Source organism: Protopterus annectens, chromosome 3.part1, assembly GCF_019279795.1.
Source record: "Protopterus annectens isolate FY-2018-M chromosome 3.part1, PAN1.0, whole genome shotgun sequence".
In the NCBI taxonomy this organism is placed as follows: Eukaryota; Metazoa; Chordata; order Ceratodontiformes; family Protopteridae; genus Protopterus; species Protopterus annectens.
The window spans coordinates 1,649,296,887-1,649,316,261 of NC_056732.1; the positions used below are offsets into that span (position 1 = coordinate 1,649,296,887).

The 19,375-nt window shown below is 37.1% G+C and overlaps 1 protein-coding gene across 1 annotated transcript in view; it reads left to right on the forward strand.

Moving 5' to 3' along the window:
* ANKIB1 (ankyrin repeat and IBR domain containing 1) overlaps positions 1-19,375 on the forward strand; it is a 2,275,843-nt gene that overhangs the window by 1,976,840 nt on the left and 279,628 nt on the right. The window contains 2 exon segments of the mRNA XM_044067672.1: positions 6,548-6,634; positions 6,728-6,794. Of these exon segments, the coding sequence (XP_043923607.1) occupies positions 6,548-6,634; positions 6,728-6,794 (154 nt within the window).

The following is a 19,375-nucleotide window of genomic DNA, read 5'->3' on the forward strand; positions in this document are numbered from 1 at the left end:
ATAAAGTTAGAAACCAACGCATTCCCCAATTGTGATACCATGGGGGTCATTTATATTGCCATTTGTAAACCCTGTGGAGCCTTCTATATAGGGAAGACCACTAGGAAGTTTAAGAGGCGAATATAGAAACATCTCTATGACATTAGTAAGCAAGACACCAAGAATGCACTATTCAGACATACCATACTTTGTAAAGATGCAGTTTTTGTTTTTTTTGTCATAGAAAAAATAGAACAGGACCCTCGAGGTGGTCCCTGGGACACAACTATAGAGTACAGGGAACTATTTTGGCAGTTGAGTTTGGAGACCAACAGCGAACCAGGCTTGAATGACTGAATTTCTTTAGCCCCTGTCCTCAAACTTAGATCTGTTAAACTGTTAATGTTTTTATTTAGCATTATTTTTTGACCAGTAGATGGCAGTGTTCTATTATTTCACCACAGTGGCATTGTTTCAACACAATTTAAAAATTTGGTGCAACACATTTTATTTATTTATTTATTTATTTCTATATTATTATATTTGATGGCCTGCATTCTATATATTTACATATTAATTATGTGATTCATTGTTTTTAAAATCTGTTTTTAGAATCTGTTATTGCAGTGACTTGTTTGTTTTAGGAGTTTTTATAGCAGCATTTTAAAAACACATTCAATTATATTAAATGTTTCAGTTGGTTAATTGTTTTGTTAATGGGAAGGTACGGTTATTTAAGGAGATTACTAGCTTGTGTAACTATTCATTCTGATGTGGTGTTAAATAAATCATTTGGTTCACCGACCTGAAGAGGCGTTTTGTTTGCTGGTTCTGCAAGTGCTTTGGTTTGTAGAGATTTTTGTACTGTTTCCAAGCACTTTTTTCTTCTCAATTCTGTAGGAAATTACTAAAGTCTCCCAACTCATTACATTCTAAAACCGTATGATTCCAGGTACCTCTTTCTTCCCAATTACACCTTCAACCTTTGCCAGCTACCTTAGGAAAAAAAATGTTTGAGTCTCTTTGAAGTATAAAAGTATATATGCAAACACTTCTAGGCAAAAATCATAAAGCTTCTTGATTTTGTTGTATATTTTGGAGCCATACATATTTCCTTGTAGTGAATTGCATATCTAATCTCTCTTCCCAAAATGTTCTGACTTCTCATTGATTCCTATAGTTATTGTGCAGTATTCTATGTTCCCTATTAATTATCCTCTTTTTTTAAAGCAGCTTCTTTTCTAGGTTCAATTATCTCATTACATCTGAGTGACATCTCTAGGTGCATTTGCTGTTAACTCCTACTGATGCCTGTAGGCGTCAAATATTGCTTGTTCATATTTGCAACAGTAATTCCAAAACCATGCTATGTACAAGTTTTTAAAAGATTTCATCTTAAAGCTTACACAATAGCAAACACAGCTGCATTAATATTTGACCTAGGTCTGGTGCAGGTAAATAGATAGTAACTGTTGATGTTATTATATTAATTTCTATAGTTATAATTTTCAAATCATTCTAAATATCTCAACAACCAAGTAAAACAGACAGAACTCCTTAGCCTCGTATGAAAGCACTCCGCTAGATGAATAAAATGCTGCTGACAGTATGTGTAACTTGAGTGGTTACTGAGATAAGTTGTTTACAAAATATTACAAATGTAATAATTACTGTTTACTGTGACTTATAAAATTTGGTTTAAGACCTAGAACCTAAAAAATACTACCACTATAAAAATGGTTTGTATTGAAGAGTTTACCATTTATACTTCTTTCATAAGCTCTATGGTTCCAGAGATACGGACATTTGTTTGAAATGTGAGGACATAATTTGATTCTGTAAAAAGGCTTAAGTTCTGCCCATTGGGAAGTTACAGTGCAAAGTTCCTGAGCTCCATTGGAGTGAATGAGTTTAAAAACTCAACCAGTGCAGGTCTTTCATTTAGGATTCCCCAATCCCTTTCTGTTTCCTTGACAGGGAAGGTAATCACTAGCCTGCAATCCATATGTCTTCTTGGCCTCTTCCCCTTTTATTCCCTTTCCCTCTTTATTATTTATTACCATTGCCTTGGTTTCTTTGCCAGCTTCCTCCCAATAAATTCCAACCCCCATACCTATTCTCTGCATCCCTAATTACAGTCATTCCCAGTCAGCAGAATCTCCTTTCTCCATTCCAGTGTTGGCTTAGCTCTTGGTATACTTTCTGCTACTTTCTGAATATAATATTTTGTATAACTGTTATTATTCTCCTTAAAGATCTGCATCCAAAATTCTTTCCTTTTTTCTTGAATTAACCCCCTGTTTCAGTATCATCCCTTTCCACTTTGAATTATAGCTTTCTACTTGTGGTATGTATAAGAGCGTTAACTGTAGCTTTAAAATATCCCTTCAAATCAGGTAATCCTAAACCTCCTTATTCTGTAGGGAAGATCAACTTATTCCACTTAACTCTAGCCCTCTTCTCCTCCAAAATAAAATCCTTCAACTTCTTATTAATAACTGTACACAACTTATCTGGTTGAGAAAAATATGCCTGACCTGTATATAAAACTAAAGGAACTAAAAACATTTTTACTGCTTTGTATCATCTTAGCCATATCCATAGACAAGACCTTCCAGTTTTATAGTTTTTAAATTATCTTTTGTTTAGTCTCTTCCTACGTATCCTTAGCTGCCATAAAAGAATCATTTTTAATCCATACTCCAAAGTATTTCATTTTATCATGTCCCCATAAATATGGGTATTGCTGAACTAATTCATGTGTGGGTACATAATTTATAGCAATAGCCTTTGTTTTATCTTCATTAATTTTATATCCCGAAAAAAATCTGGAAGTGTCTTAAGTGTTCCACAACACTGAGATGTCCTTTTGCAGTTCTGTCAGGTGCAGAATATCATCTGCAAATAAATCCAACTTTTCTTGAATACCATGCAAGTTATATCCCTGAATTTTTGAGTCCCTTAAGTAAACTGCATGTTATTTGCTGAGCTTCAAAAATGTAACCACAGTGCACCCTACTGGAAAAGAGCAAAACTCTAAGAAAATAAGTTGAATTATTTACGATGGTGTTTATCTCAGCTTGGGGACAGGATGTCTGCAGCTTGAAATTCTTTCCATTGTCTGGAAACAGAAATAATCACAGGTTTCCAAGGTAAAGGTGTTTAACAGTTTTATGACTTCCAGTTCTAGGCAAAACATCTGAGAGATAAGTATTTTTAATACAGAGGTGTTATATTTTAAGTTCCTGTTAGCCTTGGAACTAAATGCATAGTTGACAAGAATGATGTCATCTGAGATAACCCAGCAGAAATATTTGATAGTAATCTAAGAAGTATCTCAGAGAATGAGTCTGTGCATTTTGTATTTGTCTTTGAACCTGTAAACATCCATTCAGCACTTGCATTTGCCTGGCTCTGTAAGTTATTTAGAACATCTCTTAGAGATAGATAGGTCTATAGTAAGATCAGTCTGGATATTTTCTGTATTTATGTGAGACTGTCCTACAATGTTGTTTTAAATTATTTCCTGTGATTCTGAACTCTGTTGTTACTGTATTGAGTATTGTCTTGTTCTTTTCATAGGTAGGTACTAGGCTATTGGCCCTAGGGACTATATAAGCCTAGCCAAAAAAGTACCCTGGCTTTCGCCACCCAAGAAAAATATTTTCCTGTGCCCCTGTCGAGCAGAGCCACAGAGGTGATCCCCAGAGTGAATTTCCTATTTCCCATCCAATCATCAAGATTTTTCTTGAAGAGTGCTAATGAGGAGCTTTGTTTGATATAGATAGGTAAGTGTGGGAAGTCTCTAGGACAGGAATCTATCCCTCCATCATGTTCTGTTTATTGTGGTGACAAGGTTTAGGTCCCTAGAGCGTGTAGCTCGGAGGGATTGGGATTTCTTTAAGTGGAGCATGTCCAACAGCTCTGGGTTTGACATAGCTTCGTATGTTAGGCAGAGATCGCCTCTGAGTAGGCGATACTTGACGGAGTAAAGCTGGAGTTTTTTTTAGACTGTCTGCATAGGGCATCTGTTTGTGGCTGGTAATCCTCTTTGTAAGGTATTTCTGCGGCTTTTCCAGTTGTTGTAGATGTCTTGTGAGGTACATACCAAAAGGGCCATTGTACTCTATAATGGGTCTAATGAGTGAAAAGTAGAGGGGAACAATGACCTCTTTTTTCCTGGATGAGAAACCTTTTGTGATGAGGTGTGCCATGTAGAAGGATTTCCTGACTACTGTGGCGATGTGATTATCAAAGGAGAGACTACTGTCTACCTGTGTCCCAAGGTCTCTTATCACACTTTCGGTGTTAAGTAGACTAGCACTTATGTGGTAGCTCATAGATACAGCGTTTTTGCCAAAGGGGATGACAATGCACTTTTTGGAATTGAGCTTGAGGCCATGGCTTTGACACCAGGCATCTGTCTCAGTGAGGCCCTTTTATAGGATGTCCACATCATTAGGAGTTTCGATTATGGCTCGTAGTTTGCAGTCATCTGCGAACTTCATTAGCCAAAGACCTTCTGTGTTAGCCTGTACTTCAGAAAAGTAGATACCAAACAGGAGAGGACCCAGGACTGAACCCTGTGGTACTCCACTTGTCAGTGGTCTGAAGTCAGATTTGGAGTCTGCTACTTTCACAGTGTGGGGTCTGTCAGTGAGCCATTTACTGGCTGAGATCTTAATCCTATAGCTTTTATTATTTATTATTAAATATATTTAAACCTTTTAATTGTGGCTGGTTTGTTTAGAGATATTTAAGCTTTTAGAGTACTTGCATATTTATTTGGGGACATTGTACAAGCCACTCTTAAATAGCCTTAAAGTCTTGACACTTACCATTTGGATAGTAGTAGAATTGGTCACCCTTTGGGAAGGGCCTTATAGTAGCTGATAAAGAGCTGGTTGGTGGCAGTGTTTACTACCTTATAGTCTGGGCAGAAGGGGGCATAGCCAGAGAACCTGTGCCAGCCTTCCCTGGGAGTGTCTTTCTGTTTGTATATAAATCAAACCTCAAAGTGTGTGTGTGTGTGTGTGTGAGCTATTTTGGCAGGGACACAAAGCACTAATTGGACAGAGAGGGTGCTAGAGGTTTTGGCTTGACCACTCGGCTGAGATCTTAACCCTATAGCTGTGCCAGTGGGGAGTCTTATTGGGGATCTGGAAAGACAGAGAGAGGGAGGGAGAAACCAGCCCCAAACTGACTGTGATCTCTGTGTGCTCTTAAGGGAAATTGTACTTTACTGTATGTGTACTTGTCATCCTCTCAATGTGCATGTCCCTCACTGGTGTTAGTGGTCAGGATTGAGGCTCCTTGATTACTAACGCAGTGCAGGGGCATCACATCTCTATTCAGGCACAACTTATCAAATCGGGACCCTCCCACTTTGATTTTTTGCTTTCAGTCCTTCAGATACCCATCTAATCAACCTTATTATTGTATCAGGCAATGCAAATGCTTCTATTGCCCTACTAATAAAATTCCAGCTTACTCTGTTGAATGCTTTCTCTGCATCAAGATCCACCAGTATGGCAATATTTTCTTGCATTCTGCTTCCCCTGGATCATTATTGTTCTGTTAATGTTGTCATATGTTTGCCTTTCCTTCTCAAAACCACACTGACCCATAGTTATCAATTTTGCCATCGCTTTTGCCATTCTTTTAGCCATTAAAGATATAAACACTTTATAGTCATGGTTTAGTATTGAAGTGGGCCTATATGAAGCTGAATCAGATGGGTCTTTACCGTTTTTAGGTATTACAACCACCACAACTTTTTTTCTAGGATGATGATGATGATAACTCCACTCCTTTTAAAATACTGTTAAACAAAATCTTCCAGATCTTTTTCACTTTATTCCCACCTAGCTTCAAAACTTCCAGCAGAATACCATCTATTCCTGATGTCTTTTCCTGCAGATTGGTTATACATTACCATTTTTATCTCATCTCTGCCTATCTTAACTGTTAGTTGTTGCCTGTTAAGTATTTTGGTATTCTAGTAGCTGCTTTTGTAAAGAAGTGTAAAGTAAAATTTGATGCAGCGTATCGAAACTGAATAAGAGAGTGCTCATTGTTTTGGATGTAGAAAACTGTCTGTCATTGAAGTCTTTGGAACTCAAACAGAGTTTATACTGAATTTCTGCTTTTTTAGATTATTAATTCATTGTCTGATTAAACTCTTAACATAGAAGTGCCTCTTTTCAGAGGTGACCGTTTGAGTTCTGGCTGACTTTGTGAGTTACTCAGCGATGTACAATGGAAACTGAGGGGAATTAGGCCCAATACTGCGGGCTAAAGTTTGTTAGCAGCTCATAACCTTATCTATCTGTGCCTTAAGTACAGCTGTAGTGATGTTCTGGAAATGCCAGGTAAGTACAATATTTTGTAAACAATGCTGCAGGTCAGAGTAGTACATTTAGGAATCTTATCAATGCTGTTTTCTTAGTTAATAAACATGAACAGAGAAGATAGATAACTGGAAGATGAATGATAATGTTAGGAAAATGAAAACTAGTATATTAAGGACGTACTTTTTAGATGTGCTTGTTTTTTTGTTTCACTAAAGGCTGAGAAGAAACACAAGAAGTTTCAGGAACTTGACAGATTTATGCACTATTACACAAGATTTAAGAATCATGAACATAGCTACAAGGTATGTTATTAGGATACTTAGCTCAGTATTATAGAGATGCATTTATACATTTTAGTGCCTTTTTTGAAAATGTCATTTGTTTTCTACTTTTAGTTAGAAGAACGTCTTCTGAAAACAGCCAAAGAAAAAATGGAGCAGCTTAGCAAAGCTCTCATCAAAAGTAAGTGATAAATCTTGTATTATATGTAATTTTAAATGTCATGCTATCTTTTCATGTTGCTTTAGGTGTAATTTCCAAATCCTCACTTATATGTTCATGCTAAAATTTGTTTAAAAAATGAAAATAGTTACCTTGCATTTTTCATCTTTTTAAAGTATATTATCTGTTGTACTGTAAGATGCAAAAGCAGAACATATATAGGGATAGTTTTTGTCGCCGAATGAAAATGTTTGTATGAGAGGTCAGTTCATAGTTTGTAGGATAGTGGCCAAGTTAAGTGTCAGAATGATGGCAAGTTATGTTTTTTTTTCACTTAAATGTGGAAAGTATATAATCTGACTGGCAGCTATGGTGCTTGCTTATCTGCCATACTTATTTTATTTATTTAGTAGCTTTTTGTTTGGCAGCTAGTTGGGCTATCTTTTGACCTTTTTCAGCCATGATGCGAGCTCAAAGACCAGGCATAGTTGGTTGCAAGCATGAATGCAAACTATGAACAAACAAAACACATCCGCTTCTCCCCATGTTAAGCAGAGGCCTTCCCTGTGAGTCTGTAATACTAGACTTGATGACTGAATGGATAAGAACACTTTTCTTCCTGCATGTATTGGGGAATATCTGCTTAAACAGGGTATATTATTAATCTCCCAGCAACATATAATGGTATGTCTAAACTTGTCAGTGGTTTCCCTGACCAGAAGCTTAGTAAGAACATATGAAATCCTATTCATAATTTGCAGTTATATAAAATGTTGATCATCAGAAGACAGACTTTTTGCATCGGAGGGTGTTTTTTTGTGTTGCCAAGAGAAAATGGTTTAAAATTTCCTTCATGGTCATGAGGGTTCTGTCTGACAGTTTTCTTGGCTGTGAAGGATCTGTTGGATCTGTCTTCCATTTACCTTTATCTTATTGAGCAAGTAAATTTCTAGAGTCTTTTATTTCTTTTTGTTAAGGAATATACTCTTTAGTGTTTTTTCCACTTTTTTATATAACCACTCAGAATCCCATCTAAAATATATAGCTGTAAAAGTATTGCAAGCTGTTACCCTTTTGTGTGCTCCTCACTGTGCTTTGATTTTGTAATGATGTCCTGCTCACCATAACAGCAAACCTGGGATATTACAAAAAAAATGTGTGATGAATGTGCAGATGTCATAAATATTGCCAAGAAACTGACTACTTTATCTCCACTATGCAATAAAATAATGTGAGAAAATCTGAGTTTTCTGCCTAGAAAATTAAGGTAAAACACATCTGGTATAAATTGGATTATCTTTAGATGTCATTGTCAGGCTGTAGAGCTTTCACAATCAGACAGCGGAATGACTATATCAGAAACACCACTAGCTGCTGCCATAGGCCAGCTGCATTCTGTGCCATTAACATATGCCCATGTCCAGCGCCCATCAGCATGGGCATGCACACTAGTGCATTTTATCCTGAGCTCTAATGTGAAGTCTGGCGACATCAAAATAGTTAATACAGTAAAATATATCGTAGTCTCATTCCATTTTATTTTCAAGAAATTTTAGGCTGTCCTTCAAGTACTTTTATGCAGTCGATAATGGCTAGGGAATTCCTTTTCTTTGGTCACTCTCATAAAATCAGCAAAGGACATCTTAGTGTTGTGGAACATTCTAACAGTTTCAGTTTTTTCAGGACATAAAATTAATGAAGACAAAACAAAAGCTATAGTTCTAAATTATGTACCAACACGTGAATTGGTTCACCAATACCTATATTTATGGGGGCATGATAAAATGGAATATTTAGGAGTATGGGTTAAAAGGATTCTGTTATGGCAGCTAAGAATATGTGGGAAGAGACTAAAAAGATTAAACAAAAAATGAGAAACTAGACACTTATGTTTATGGATATGAATAGCAAGATGCAAGCAGTGAAGATGTTTTTATTCCCTTTAGTTTTAGATACAGGTCAAGCATGTTTTTATCAAACACCGGAGAAGTGTACAGTAATTAATAAAGTTTTGAAGGATTTTATGTAGGAGGGGAAGAAGGCAAGGGTGATTTGGGATAATTTGATCCTTCCAATAGAACAAGGTGGTTTAGAAGTACCTGATTTGAAGGGATGTTTTAGAGGAAGACAGTTAAGGCTCCTATACAGCTATAATTCAAAGTGGAAAGGGATGATGATGAAGTAGGGGGAAATCCAAGAAATAATGAGAGAGTGGGATTTTGGATTCAGGTCTTTAAGGGAATAAACAACAACCATACAGATTATTATATTCATAAAGTAGCAGAAAGTATTTTAAGAACTAAGTCAACATGAGAATGGAGAAAGATTCTGCTGAGATAACTGTAATTAGGGATGCAGAGAATAGGCAAGAGGGTCTGGAATTTACTGGAAAAACTGGCAAAAGGACCAAGGTATTATGAGCAAATAACTAGAGAGGGAAAAATTATAGAATGGGAAAAGGCCAAGAAGACATTTGGACTGCAGGCTAGAAACTGCCTTCCCTATCAGGACTGATATCAGAGTTAAGGCAATGAGAAAGAGATTGGAAGATCCTAAGTGAACAGCCTGCTGTGTTTGAGTCTTAGTTGAATCTTAATAGACCCTGCAGTTAAAAATGGATAATCAGTAGGGCATATAAAATATTGCACAATAACTATAGGAATCAATCAGAGGAGGTTTGAAAAAATTGGGAAAAGTGATTGGATAAGCAATTCACAAGGAAACAATGGGAGGATATATGTATGGCTCCCAAATATGCAACAAAGTCTAAAAGATTTAGGATGTTTGCTTGGAAGTGTTTGCAGTTATTGTTATACCTCAAACAGACTCCAAAAAGTTTTCTTCAGGTAGAGTGCAAATTTTGGAGGCGTGGTGAAGAAAGAAGTAACTGGGAGCATATGTTTTGGGAGTTTAATGAGTTGGCAGACTTTAAAAAATCCCTATGGAGTTATCTGTCAAAAGTATTCTATGAGCTAGTGGATGTCAGTAAGGAAATGAGTTTTTGAGCTGGTATACAAGATGTGAATTACCTAGACATAGTACGGACTTGTTAAATGTAATTTTGGTGGCTGCCAAAAAAAGCAATTGCTAGAAAATGGAACTCAAAGTCTAAACCAACTGTACTTGAAGTAGTGAATATTGTAGCAGAGATAAAAGAACTGAAAGTGGGATCTTTAGAAATGGGAAGCAGCAAGCCACAAAGAAAAATGGAAATTGTGGGAATAATATATGCAGAATGCTTTGGAGGAGAAGTGAGGTTTAAGAGAAGGCAGGAATTGAACAGCTGATGTAGTGTTGGGTTGATGATAATTGTATAAAACATGTATGTGATATGTAATGTTTGCAACTATGAACATGTTAACATGGTTTGTCTTCTTTTATATAAATGCATGGTTGCCTGTGTCTTAAGTGATAATTCAGTACACATGTTAGAAATAAAGAAGTGTAGTGTGCAAATAACAATGTTACAAGAGACACATTTGGACAGATATGAGCATGTTGCTGGCAAGAAAATCACTTCAGAGTAGATCTGGGCTTGAAATAGTGATAGTTGAAGAAGAAAAGAAAAATAGTGGTAGATGTGTGGTAATAAGGGATTACTGACAAGGAAGGAGGATTTCACTGGTACGTATTTATAGTCTTCCTAAAACTACTATTATGGAGCTTAAGAAATTTTTGGGAGAAAGTAGCTTTCAGCGGGGAATGTTATTTATTATTGGGGATTGTAACTCTGCAGCTGTGAGGATATATCAGGGAGACATAGAAGAGGAAATATAACAAAGAGCATAGATTTCTAAAAATATATGAGAATATAATGGATGATGTGAGTGTACTAGCAAGAACTCAAAATTTACATACTGTTCCCCTGTGTACATTAACTGGGCTAGACTGGTTAGACATTATATTTCCCAGGAGCATGAATGTTTAATCTGCTTGATACCTTCCCACATATCCTTAGCCCCTGCAAATAAAATTGGGATACTGGTGCTTTCCTACTTTTTTGTGAGAGATGAATTTAAGGAATAGGTAATGGAAATTATTCAAGAGTTATTAGGGAATATATTTCTTTAGAATGGATTGTTACAGAGTGGAATAAAATGACATTTGAGTGTAAAATATGGTAGAAATAAGAGAAAAGGGAATATTGGAAAGACTTAAGAATTATTTAGCGGCATTGTCAAAGGTTAAAGTACTGCAGAAGAAGTGGGATTTCACAGAAATAAAGTGGAGCAACTGTTGAATGCTAAAGGAGAAATAAGGGAATATTTGGATAGTATTCATGCATTTAGAAGGTTGTTAATCAAATATCTTTTTTTTAAATCTTTTTATTAAAATTTTAACAATAACAATAAAAGCTTAGAACTTAATATCCATATAACTACTTACGATAGTTCATAACTAAGATTATCCTATAAGACAATTAAACCATTAATATTTTTCAAGTAAATCTTAGTTTAAGCCAAGATTTGTATAGATGTGTGACATTAGAGGTTATCATCTTAATAGTTGATGGTTCATTCTTACAGACACTTTTAGCTAAGTTTATAAATTCTATAAATAATGGGGTAGATTTACTTTTCCAGTTGTTTGTGATTACTTTCCTAGCTATAGCTAACTTAGACCAAAGAAGAGGCACTTGCATTATTGGTATAATTTCTAGAATTAGAGCATTAAATAAAATCAAGGGATTAGAAATACTTCATCTATCTGACCACAATGCTTGACTAAAATTATTAAACTATATCCAAAAAGGAGATAGTATCTTATATTCTAACATCAAATGTACCAGTCCTGCATCCAAAGTGACACCACATCTCCACAAATTGATATTTATTTATTTATTTTTTATTTAACATTTGTTGACAGGCAAAGTCCAGCTAGGTTCTACAGAGCCTATTTTCAGTGGAGGCCGAGGGAGAAATGCTCCAATCGCGTGTCTTTAGAATGTGGGAGAAAACCAGAGTACCCGGAGGAAACCCACGCAAACGCAGGGAGAACATGTAACCTCAGCACAGAAGGCACCCCAGCTGAGAATCGAACCGGAGAACCTCTTGCACTGAGGCGATAATGTTAACTGCTGCACCACTGTGCCACCCATGATATATGTTGATTGCAAATATTTCCAAGTGAAAAGTTTTTTGTATAGTGAAAAGTAGATGTATCTGCAGATTTTAATATTGCTTTATCTATTTTCTTCAGAAAAAAATCATTATTGGTTTTTGTAGAATGTTGTGTCTTTCGACTTTTCCTGGTTAGGCGTCGCCACAGCGGAACTCTGGTCCGCTAATGATTAGCAGTAGATTTTTACGTGACGAGTTGCCGGCCCTGACGCACAACCTTCAACGAAGGTACGCCCATTCACGCATGTCTCCACACAGAAGACGCTCTAGCTGAGAATCGAACAAGACGTCTTACTGTGAGGCCACAACGCTACCGCAGTACCACCACCGCAGGTATTGCTTTTTGTAGAATAAGTTCTAATAATTCTATACATCATAGAGAAGTGTGATTTTTTTACATATTAAATTACTATTAATTTTAATTAAAAATTCTAAAGTTTTAGGAACGGATTTTATAAATTAATCATATAATATTTTTATTTTATCACTTATACAAATTCCTTAGAAATTTGTAAAAACAACCAGTTGTTCATTTCTAAACTGTACTACCAAGAAAAAAAATCTGCTGAATGTATTTGATTACCATTTAGGAATTTATGCCAAAAGATTATGCTGCTATTTTTAAAATCTAAAATTTTGTGTTGCTGAATATTCATTTGTATATGCTATAAGAAACAACAAAAACATAATATTTTAAGCATGTAATTAGAAAACATAAACTTCTTAAATGAAGATAGGATGTAATTAAAAGAGTGGAAAGAAAGTTATTACCTCCATTTATACAAAAATATTTTAATATCCAATAAAATTTGTAAAACACAATCTGTGTATGAGTCTCTACATTATATTTATTATTAATAAATAAAATCCTTCATGAATAAACTTCCACTTGGACTCGTACAATGAATTAAGCTATTGAACTACTATTTTAATGATCACTGAAGTAGCATATAATTCAGTGTTTGGAAAGCCAATACCTCCTTTCCCCCAACTTTTTGTATGCCATTCAAATGATATCCATGGTTTATTCAAACATCAAAGAAGTTTAAGAAGAAATTTTAGAAGGGGTTAAAATTAGTGATTAAATACAAAACAAGATTTTAGGTAGCAGTACCATTTTAATTAAAGAAAGATGATCTTCCATGGTGAAAAAGAATGTATTCCAATTAGTTAATTGAGTAATTATATTCTTAGTTTTAAAATTTACTGACACTAATTCCTTGCAATTAAATGTTATAATTCCAAGATATTTAATTTGTGTATTATTCCACTTAAAATAACTATGTTTTTAACAGAATTATTTATTTTTTATTAATTAGTGAAGCATTAGTCTTAAGATGATTAAAGGCTAAACTTGAATTCTCTTCAAAACATTTCATGGAATCAACTATATATGTCAATGATATTTCTAAATTACCAGTGGTGAGTAAACTGTCTGCAGAAAGTTACATTTTTGAGACATAATTATCATCTATTGAAAAGCCTTTAATATTTTCATTTGATCTAATATAATTTGCAAAGGGTTCTATAACTAATGCAAATAACAAAGGTGACAAAGGACATCCTTGTTTGGTAACTTTTAGAATATTGAATGCTCTAGAAAGAAAAGAACCAATTTTGATGACTGAATAAGAGCTATTGTAGAGCTTAGTAATACATTTATAAACGCTATTGAAAAATGTTTAAGCACTTTATATAAATAAGACCAGTTCACTGAAACAAAAGCTTTATCAACATCTAGACTAATAATTGAAAGTTCTTTTTTTGTTTTTATTGGCAAAATCTATTAAAAGTAGTTGGTCTATTAATATCTTGTACTTTCCTATTTAACATAAATCCAGTTTGATCATCATTAATTATTCTTGCTAATATAAAATCAGTTCTGTTCACTAGTATAGACATAAACATCTTGTAATCAGCATTTAAAAGTGAAGTAGGATGACATGAGGAGCATAGTGTTTGATCTTTATCAAGTTTTAATATAGGTGAAATAAGAGAAAATCTTCAAGTTGGGGGAACAGTGAAAGATTTAATTTCCTCAAAAGCTTTTAACAAAATAATTATTGCTTTATCAGGTATTAACTGGTACATCTCTGGAATTATACCATCTAGACCTGGAGCCTTATTATTCTTTAGTTTTTCATTTGATCTTTTATTTCTTTTAAAGAAAATGACTTATCAGTTCTGGTAATTTGTTCTTTAGTTAACTTGTAATGAATATTATCTTTTAAAAAGCTGTCTATTAAAAGTTATTTAAGTTACTAATTTTATTATTAATCTGTTCATAACATTTCCTATAACACTCCAGTATGTCCATTAAGTCTGTCTCTGTTTTATTCGTATTATCAGATTTATGTGAAATTTCCATAATGTGATTTAAGTTATTCATTTTCTTTGATCTAATAAATAACCTATGTAAACTTGCAGGATTTATTGAATAAGATAAATCCTGCAATTTTACTTCCTTTGTACACTGTTATAAACTGCTGATGTGTGATCCCTAAACAATCTGGGAATATATCGCTGATTAATAAGTATATTTTCTTTGCATTTTAACCTTTCAGAGTTCTGCATTGTATTAATTTGGCCTAACTGAACTATTTTATTGCTTGACGCATTTTAACCTTTCAGAGTTCTACATTGTATTAATTTGGCCTGACTGAACTATTTTATAGCCTGACTGAAATATTTATATATTTTCTGGCACTGTTTTCTGCTTCTCGTCTGTTCTGAAACTGTTTTTCCCCTCCCCCACCCTATTTTTGTGGTGGTTTTATAGTTGGTGACTTGGCAGTTGCCCGTCCCTACTGTAAATTTGATGTGGGACACCCCTCCCAGTCTAGTGTTCACTCTACTTAATCCAGAGAGAACATTCGAGAAGGCCAACCCACTTAGGTTCTTAACCTTGAATTATTTCTGCCCCCTCCTTCCTCTCTCCTTGCACTTTACTAACAAAAAAAATTTTGCACTTTATTCATTTGCTTTTACTGTATTTGTGTTTCTTCCTACTTTATTACATTATTTTGTTTTGCCTCTTCTTAAAAGTACTCAGTTGTATTTATTATGCTGCATTTATCACTACTTGGTAGTAGCCTGATTAAATTGTAACTGTTATTCTAAGGCTTTTGGTTAAGCACTTGGGCTGCAGACTGGTTGTTTTACATTAAGAAGGTTGGTGGTCTGCACTGTTGTGGCAGGACAGGTAGCTTACGTCCTTCTAAATTGGGAATTGCAGATTGAAGGCCCAGTGTCTGTTATTCTAAAAGTGTATTGTTCTTGTTTAAGCACTTTGGCTTCAGGCCAGTTATTTTACATTAAGAAGGTTTGTGGTCTGCACTCTTGTGGGAGGAGAGGCTAGATTCTGCCCTTCTGAGCTGGGAATTTCTGGTTAAAGGCTTATTGTGCCTGCTTATTTGAACTGCTTATTTCTGAAATTGGTACACCCTGTTTGCTGTAGAATAAACTAGATTCAGACCTGCTGAATCTAGTTTTATTTGTATAACTTGAGCACTAATCCAGGCCATCTTTTTTCGGAGAAGCTTCCCCCGCACCCTAGCGGCAGGAGTGTGCAGTTAGAACTTGACTGATCGAAGACTGCTGGAATGGGGCTCAGTTTTTAGCTTTTACTGGTTAATTGGTAAATTTGTTTGCTTGTTTCCCGCCTTTCCTAGTGAGTATAGTCCAGATCCCAGGCTTTGCTGGTTTCAGGACTTTATTTTTTGTGTTCAGAGCTATCCAGACCTTGCTGTGGTAAAGGGAAGTCCTACTGCTTGCCAGTGGGAGTGGTGAGCATTGTACTGCCTATCAAACACTAAAGAAGTGTTTTCCAGCTCTGAAATTGTAATTGTATTAGCCTTTTTGGGCTGATTTCTATCCCTTTCAGCTTTTTGGCTTAAAAATGTGTGTGTTTGCGCATTTTTTGCATTGTGCAGCACAGCGGGACTACAGTTAAACTATTCCAGGTGCCAGAAAGTCTGCTCTTTAAAGTTTCCCTTAGAACTAGTTGGTTTCTCAGTAGTAACACTAAAATCTGAGCCACTGTGACTAGCACTTGCTCTAGAACCTGCTTAAAAGCACTAGGAAGCCTTAAACTGACACAAGCACTCAACTCTCCTTGTTAATAAGCAGAAATTAATCGTAGCCACTAAACAGCCAATAATTGCAAAGTACCTTGTATAGGTAAGGGAAAACAGCTCTTGTACTTCACAAAAAAATCACCTAAACAGGCATGTCCAAGGGTCAGCTTCCGGTGATTTCTCCTGTCCACCTGATGAATCTGGGCATACTAGGGCAATGCAGCAACTATCTCATGTACACAGACAACCCTCTCCTCCTACCACCCAACACTACAACCTGTGAGAGATGCACTTACGTGGCCAAACTGGAAGCAAAGCTCTCACCAGCCAAGATTGTGCTAGACAGTCAAGAGGAGAAGGTTAACACCTGCACCACACCTCAAGCAACACATAGCCTTTCTAAACCCACACCATCAACACCCACACATAGCAACACTAAACCCACATATGCAGAAGCCCCTTGACATTAACCTGCCCAAGCAACAAGGACCGCCGAAGCTGAAACGCAAACAAACACCAGTCACAACCAAAGTGATGCATAGCTCATAACACCAGTGTGCTACTCAACAACAGCCCCTAAGGCAAGACAACGTACCCAACACTTTAGTCATAGGTGACTCTGTAGTCAGGCACACTGATGTCCCACTCACCAGGCTGAACAAGAAGAAAATTACAGTCAGCTGCCTGTCAGGTGCCAGGATCTGCCACATAATGCATGCACTCATGTCACTCCACAAAAAGTACAAATATGACTCTGTCATTGTCCATGTTGGAGTGAATGATTTGAGACATACCTCTCTAGACTACATGAAAAGAGACATGGAAGAGCTCTCGGATCATGTGGCCCTGGCAGGTATGACCCTAGCCCTGAGTAGCATCCTGCCTTCACCCAGAATGATACCACAGTATAAGGACAAAATGAATGACTTCAACAATTGGCTAAGCTTCTGGTGTCATTCAAAGGGGATCCAGTATCTGTCTGCCTGGTACGACATGATTGACAAACCACGATGCTTTGCTAGAGATGGTCTGCACCTGTCACCCTGGGATTCAGGTTACTGGCTAAAGCTCTTGCCCACCCCTAGAGTGCCTTTTTAGGCAAGGTTCAAAGTCAAAACCACCACCGTAACAGATACAAGCTTGCAAAATCTGAAGGTAATGCTACTCAATACTAGAAGTCTAAATCTCAAAATGCACTCTCTCAAGGCACTCCTAAAAATGGAGAACATCGATATCTGTGCAGTAACTGAGACCTGGTTCATGGCTCCAGGGGAGCACCTCTGCAGTGTCAGGCTACAACTCTTACCACACTTTTTGGCTGCCAAACCAAGACCAAAACACTAAAGGTGGTGGAATGTCCATATTCACGAAGGATATTCACACCTCCAGGCTAGTTGCCCAACACAGTGCATCTGAAATTCTCCAGGTGCAACTAACACTAGGTAAGACTGCAATCCAAATTGTAGCTTGCTACAGATCCCCCACCATGCCCCAAGATTTTCACTACACATTTCTAAACATACTGGAAATATTAAGATACAACCAAACACCCTAATACTGGGTGATTTTTAACTACCCAGCCATTAACTGGGAAAACTACTTGAGTACCAACACCTTTTCCCAACGGTTCTTGAAATTCATAAATTCCAACGCACTGGATCAACTAATTCATTGTCCCACCAAGGGCTCCAATATCCTAGACATGGTCATTGCCAACATGGGAGATAGATGCTCCACACCAGTGGTCACCCCCTCATTGGTCAGATCTGACCATAAGCAAATCACCCTTGGCATCCACATTGCACCCCCACCCCCAGTACAGAAACCTCCGTAAAAAACTTCTTCAAAGCCAACTTCATGCTACTCAAGTCAGAAGTGACAAACTTCATGACACCCATGCAAACGGGAGCCGAATGTTCAACTGCTGAATCCTACACAAGCACATTCACTCGTGCATGAATCGTGCCATCCCAAATAGAACCAAGACGCGCTCCTCCAAAAAAAGGAAGCCAATCTGGTGGTCTCCTGCCATAAACAAACTATACAACAGAAGGAAGAAACTGTTGCAGAAAAGAGGAAAATCCCAGGATGCAAAAAACTCCCTTACCAGCCTCAGTAAGAAGCTGAGATCCCTCATAAAATCCTCCAAAGCTAGTTACGAAAATAAAATTGCCAAAGATTCCAAAGACAGCCACAAGGCATTCTATAGTTATGTCAAGAATCTAAATGGCAATGCTCAGATCTCTTCTGAGCTGCAACGGAATGGCATTAAATATACTGATCCCAAGGATATTGCCAATATACTGGCAGATCGATTTAGTGCAAACTTCACCCACCTCTCACCCCCTAAAGGGTCCATCTCAATATCAAAAGATTGCCAAATACCAGTAATCACGGCCACACTGGTAGAAACCGCAGTCTCCAAAGCTAAGAATAAAGCATCCATGGGACCAGCTGGCATCCCGGGTTGTGTACTACATGAACTACAAAATGAACTGGCACCTCACCTAAGTGCCATGTTTAATCATAGCCTCACCTCAGGCTTCGTGCCCACTGAGTGGCGCACAGCTGCATTTATCCCACTCCAAAAGGGGGGATCCACTTTGGATCCTGGGAACTACCGCCCCATCAGTTTGACAAGCCTGATCTGCAAGGGCATGGAACTCATTCTCATGGAACTTATAAACAAAGACATTGGCAACCTTCAAACACTGGACCCCACCCAGTTTGGGTTCGTGAAGGGCCGATCTTGTCTCCTGAACCTGATTGACTTCTTCGAATCAGTCTCTAGAGCTGTGGATGAGGGTAAGGCGGACCACACAGCTTATCTGGACCTTGCCAAGGCCTTCAACACCATCCCCCACTCTGGAATCATATATAAACTTACTAAGCTGGGCATAAATCCCTATGTCACTCGATGGGTTGCCAACTGGCTTACTGACAGAACCCAGACTATAAAAGTAGCCGGCTCCATATCCAGCTCTAAACAAGTGACAAGGGGAGTACCTCAGGGTTCAGTCCTGGGACCGCTCTTGTTTGGCATCTACTTCTCTGAAGTACAGGCCAACACTAAGGGACTCTGGCTAACAAAGTTTGCAGATGACTCCAAACTGGGAGCCATTATTGAATCCCTAAATGATGTGGATATTCTACAAAAGGGCCTTACAGAAACAGATGCTTGGTGCCAGAGCCATGCACTCAAGCTTAATTCCAAGAAATGTATAGTTATCCCCTTTGAGAAAAAACATGTACCCATGAATTACCACATAGGTGGCAGTACACTAAACACTGAAAGTGTGATGAGAGACTTAGGGACACAGGTGGACAGTGGTCTCGCCTTCAATAACCATATCGCCACAATAGTCAGGAAATCCTTCTATGTGGCACACCTCATCACTAAGGGCTT